Below are 6009 nucleotides of genomic sequence, written 5' to 3' on the forward strand. Positions count from 1 at the left end.
ATGGATGTGAGAGTTGGACTGTGAAGAAAGCTGAGTGCCAAAAAATTGATGCTTTTGAACTGTGGTGTTGGAGAAGACTCTTGAGAGTCCCTTGGACTGCAAGGAGATCCAACCAGTCCATTCTGAAGGAGATCAGCCCTGGGATTTCTTTGGAAGGAATGATGCTAAAGCTGAAACTCCAGTAGTTTGGCCACCTCATGAGAAGAGTTGACTCATTGGAAAAGACTCTGATGCTGGGAGGGATTGGGGGCAGGAGGAGAAGGGGATGACAGAGGATAAGATGACTGGATGGCATCACTGACTCGATGGACGTGAGTCTGAGTGAACTCCGGGAGTTGGTGATGGACAGGGAGGCCTGGCGTGCTGCGATTCATGGGGTCGCAAAGAGTTGGACAGGACTGAGTGACTGAACTGAACTGAACTGAACTGAATGTTAGGTAATGTTCAGTTTTACTCAAGTGTACTATTGAGCCTGTATCCTATAGGAACTATCTATTCTTTTGTATATGTTTTTATTTTCTTGATTTTAAGACAGTTTTCACTAAATAACCCTTGCAATTATATGCACAAATACAAATAGCTAAATATGCTGATGGAGATAATTTGCTTGAAATCAAAAATGTTAATTTCTTTACAGCATCTTAAGGGTGCTGATATCTACAGATGAAGACTATCTGGTATTATATTAATTATCTGGTTAAATTCCTTCTACTGGAATCTACAAAGTTCTGGTTGGCAACCGAAGACTATAATCATTCTAAATTATATGTAACTTTGTTTCATTCAAGAATGAAACAACTTAAAACTCAGAGTTAATACATTGTGGATAGAACATTCTCTCTCTTGTTCACCAATATCTTTTGTATCAGAAACTCGAGGATTTTCTCCAAAGTGAGTAACTGAGAGGAACAAGGAATGGAACACTGGTTAGAAAAGGCAGTAATTTTGAGATGTTAACAGGATCCACAGAAAGAATTTGAGACTATGACCTCAAGCAATCCTTGTGTGTTCATAGCAAGTCATCGGCTCCTATGGAAACCTAATCTGAAAACAAAGCTTAACTCACTTTCAACAAAGGCGTCTCCCTGGATTTACAATGAAATTCATAGCTTCTAAAATACTGAGACTGCAGCAACAATGATTGCTATTTGACATAATCAACTGCAATTTACTCAGCAATGTATCACTCAAAAAAAAAAAAAAAAAAAAACAACACACATAAAAGGCAGAAAACAGAAACTTACCGCCCCCGTTCTTCTGACAGAGGTATGGGAACCGCCACACATTCCCTAATCCTACAGAAAATCCAACCTGGGCCAGGATATATTGTAGCTTGCTGTTCCAAGCCGGTCTTGCATCTTTGACTTCAGATCTTTCTACAACATCTGTGTCTTTCTCTTCTGGGACATCAACAATTAGTTCACTCTTCTTAAAAGCATCATCAGCTGAGTCTTCATTGGAAAGAAGGTCTTTGACAGACTCAATAACCTCATCGTCTAATTCTCTTTTTACCACCTTGCTATTCTTCGGCATTGGAAAGTGTGGGTAGTAGTAGTTTTTTGTTTTTTTTTTTTACTTTCCTTTTGGCAAACTTCTTAATTCTTAAATTCTTAAATCAACTAAAAATATGTTAGTTGATACGAATAAAAGTTGGAGGAGGATATCAAAGAAATCTTTGATTCAAGGTGATAAAGTCTTATGGATCTTGGATCTGTTTGTTCAATATTCTGTAGGTACCTGTAAAATTTTAAGTTGAAAAAAATAATATTTAATGAGAAAAATATTTAAAATACAAAGACTTCGTCTTCTTAGTTTTTGCGATGCAAACTCTTTCTGCATAGTATAAAATATATGCTTGTTCTTGACCTTTCAGAGCTTAATATTCACAGAAGTATAAGAATTGTAAAGTACACAAGAGCTTCACACACATTTTCTTTTAGCTAACTTCTTCCTTCTTGCAAAAATCTACTTCAACCTCAGATATACCCCATTGCATAATGTATACTCAGTTCATTTGTAAGTAGAATTTTGAAACCTTTTCTTAATTCCTTCTTCCCTCTCTGAATAAAGTACTTATAAAATTACATAAACAATTGCATGCTATCCCTGTAAATTTGTCTTATATAGAATTTCTTTTGTTAGCATATTCATCTACTCATTCATTTGCTATTAAGGGAAAAGTTGTTAAGCGATATATTGAAGGAAGGGAAATTTCTCCTTTCCTCTCTTAAACACCCTTTGGTAGCGGATAAGTTTGTTTTCTATGTTTTTGAGCCTGTTTCTGTTTTGTATTCATTTGTGTTATTTTTCAGATTCCACATATAAGTGATATCATTTGGTATTTGTCTTTCTTTGTCTTACTTCACTAAACATAATATTCTCTAGGTCCATCCATCTTGCTACAAATGGCAATATTTTATTCTTTTTATGGCTGAGTAATATTCCTTTGTGTGTATGTATGTGTGTGTGTGTGTGTGTGTGTGTGTGTGTGTACACCACATCTTCATAAGCCAATTGCCTGCTGATGGGCTGCCTCCCTGTCTTAGCTATTGTAGACAGTACTGCATTGAACAGTGGGGTTTATGCATCCTTTTGAAGTAGAGTTTTCCATTTTTCCAAATATATACCTACAAGTGGAATTGCTGGATCATATGGTAGTTCTCTTTTTCAGTTTTTCAAAGGAATGTTGATACTGTTTTCCATAGTGGCTGTACAAATTCCCACCAACAGTGTATAAAAGTTCCCATTTTTCTACTCCCTCTCCAGAACTTATTTATAGACTTTTTGATGGTAGCCATTCTGACCAGTGTGAAATTATCTGTTTTCAAAAGTAACTAAATGTATAAGAGTTTCTCATCAAAACTAGATCAGGAAGCTTGAAAAATAATATCCAAAAGAATTCTGCCATTCACTGATAGAAAAAGAATGGAATTCTTTAATGGAACTGCTGTTAGGTTTACATTGAAAAAGTCCGAAAAACATTCTGTCATACTTTATCTTACAACCTTAATAAAAAGAGTACTGGGTCACCAATAGAAAAAAAAAAATTCTTTAACTTGATCATCTATTTGTCATTTTAAGATTTGGAGGTGTTTCATTGATTACAAAATTAAAATGTGTACCTCAAGGAAAAACACTAATTTAGGACTTGGTGAATAATAAGAGAAAGACTGTGAAGAAAATTCTTGAAGAAGAAGCATTCCCCAAATATTGTGAATAATAGAAACATCTCTAGAATAAGTGAAAAACTTCTAAAGTTAACTATTTTAAAGAGGCTAACAAGGTTTGAATAAGGAAACAGTTTCGTGAAGTTAGGGATTATGCCTGTTTAATTTGCATTATTTCCCTCTAAAGTTCAGTAAATATTAGTTCAATAAATGAAAACATATAATCATTGAAAAGCTGAAAAAAGCTGTTTCCAAATAATTTTTGCTGGAAGAAGACAACCTGACATAACAAAGTGCTATTTGTGAGACATAAATTGTCTAACTGTCTACATTTTTTGGATCATCTAATGATAAACCGTTAGCATAATAACTTTACTGATACAAGGATAAGGGTATTTGTTTTAATTTGACAAGTTTGGAGTTGTGTCCTAACCTTTTTACTTAGTTATATAACTTCTCACAGTTATATGACTCAATTTAGTTTCCTCAGTAAACATGTACTTGTTATTCCTTTTGCTTTTTTCCATAAAATAGAAAGGAAAGGAATGTATTGAAGTTTAAAGTACTATTATATTAAAACTCTTCTTCATAAAGAAAACAAATTTAAAAAGTATTACTCATGAGTCTCCCCCAAATCAGTTATCTCAGAATTGTATTTCTTCTAGCAGGAAAAAAAAAAAAAAAAAGAAAACATATTTAGACACTGTTGCATGTTTTTTACATGGGCTTCCCTGGTGGCTCAGAGGGTAAAAGCATCTGCCTACAATGCAGGAGACCTGAGTTCGATCCCTGGGTCAGGAAGATCCCCTGGAGAAGGAAATGGCCCAACAGATAATCATACCAGCTTTACATAGTAAATCTTCTGGCAAAGTTTAATTTCAAAATTCCTATACAACAACCCAAAGTTCATATTTTCTATGAAAAAAATCAGTGTCTAACGGAAACAAAATTTAAATGCAATTTTATATTTTAAATTCCTAAAATATACTTAACTACATATACAGATTTATAATGCAATAATCTCAGGCAAAGTTTATAAAATTTAAAACTTAAAAAGGAATATTATATATCTATTTGCATGCATTTATAGTTCCTTTTCTATTATAAGCAAAATCAAAAGTGATCGTACATTAATAATGTCACAAGTGAAATAATTTATACTCTCTTTTCTCACTGTTTCTTACCCACCTCCTTCTCTTAGGGACTGCTACAGGATAATATGGGATGGGGATCACTATAGGATAATATGGGGTGGGGTTGCAGTTAACATTGAAACTTCCACAATAACAAGTGAGGTTTTTTTGGGGGAAAGTATATCTCTTCTTCAATAGGCCATAATGTCTCCTTGGAGAATGACTTAATCTTACCAATCTCACATTCTTAATGTTTAACTCTGTCAACTATATGAACTTAAAGTATGGCCAATTACATTGTATAAACAAGTATTTTGCATTATTACACATTTGGTTTCAGTTTTGTTTTTTTTTTTTTTTTGCCTTTCACCCCAAGGCCCTATATTTACTGAGTCAGAGGCATTCCTTTCTCATACAGAGGCTGCATATAGTCAAAAAATATAAATTGGGTTTCTGAGTGGACTTATAAAAACTCAGTATATGAGACAACAATTTGTAAGTCAAATAAATTTCAAAATTTTAAGACCCAACTTTTCTGAAAGAGAAAACTTTTATGCTTGCCTGAAGAACTTAAAAGTATGGCATAGGTGAAGATTTGAAAATATAATTGGTTATCTCCAAAAGTGTATCACTGTTGCTTCAAAACAGGAATGTCCAGGAAGGACATGAAGTAGTGAATGATAAAGTAGTGGTATCCTACAGGTCACATGAGAAGTAGGATAATCAGAATCAAGTAACTGCACAGTCTCTACCACGTTAGCATTATCCACTCCTGTGAGAGTCACCTGGCCAACAAGCTGTCAGGACTGCTCTTTGTTGGTACCAAGCAGCTGCATTAGCTGTCATCATTACCAGGTAAGAGCCTCCTATCTACAATGGAGCAACGGATAGTCAAGAATTGGGTCAGAGAGTGTTTTGCTTATGTTCTCCTCTAGGAGTTTTATAGTTTCTGGTCTTACGTTTAGATCTTTAATCCATTTTGAGTTTATTTTTGTGTATGGTGTTAGAAAGTGTTCTAGTTTCATTCTTTTACAAGTGGTTGACCAGATTTCCCAGCACCACTTGTTAAAGAGATTGTCTTTAATCCATTGTATATTCTTGCCTCCTTTGTCAAAGATAAGGTGTCCATATGTGCGTGGATTTATCTCTGGGCTTTCTATTTTGTTCCATTGATCTATATTTCTGTCTTTGTGCCAGTACCATACTGTCTTGATAACTGTGGCTTTGTAGTAGAGCCTGAAGTCAGGTAGGTTGATTCCTCCAGTTCCATTCTTCTTTCTCAAGATCGCTTTGGCTATTCGAGGTTTTTTGTATTTCCACACAAATTGTGAAATTATTTGTTCTAGCTCTGTGAAGAATACTATTGGTAGCTTGATAGGGATTGCATTGAATCTATAAATTGCTTTGGGTAGTATACTCATTTTCACTATATTGATTCTTTCAATCCATGAACATGGTATATTTCTCCATCTATTAGTGTCCTCTTTGATTTCTTTCACCAGTGTTTTATAGTTTTCTATGTATAGGTCTTTAGTTTCTTTAGGTAGATATATTCCTAAGTATTTTATTCTTTCCGTTGCAATGGTGAATGGAATTGTTTCCTTAATTTCTCTTTCTGTTTTCGCATTATTAGTGTATAGGAACATAGGCAAAACACTCTCTGACATACATCACAGCAGGATCCTCTATGACCCACCTCCCAGGATATT

General features: G+C 34.4%; 1 protein-coding gene across 1 annotated transcript in view; it reads right to left on the bottom strand.

Moving 5' to 3' along the window:
* SLC6A15 (solute carrier family 6 (neutral amino acid transporter), member 15) overlaps window positions 1–6009 on the bottom strand; it is a 56755-nt gene that overhangs the window by 31144 nt on the left and 19602 nt on the right. Inside the window, exon 2 of the mRNA XM_010832033.1 lies at window positions 1245–1737. Coding sequence (XP_010830335.1) covers window positions 1245–1533 — 289 coding nt within the window. The 5' untranslated portion in view covers window positions 1534–1737. The remainder of the gene's footprint in view (window positions 1–1244; window positions 1738–6009) is intronic.

This window comes from Bison bison, unplaced genomic scaffold (assembly GCF_000754665.1).
Source record: "Bison bison bison isolate TAMUID 2011002044 unplaced genomic scaffold, Bison_UMD1.0 scf7180017864535, whole genome shotgun sequence".
Lineage (NCBI taxonomy): Eukaryota > Metazoa > Chordata > Mammalia > Artiodactyla > Bovidae > Bison > Bison bison.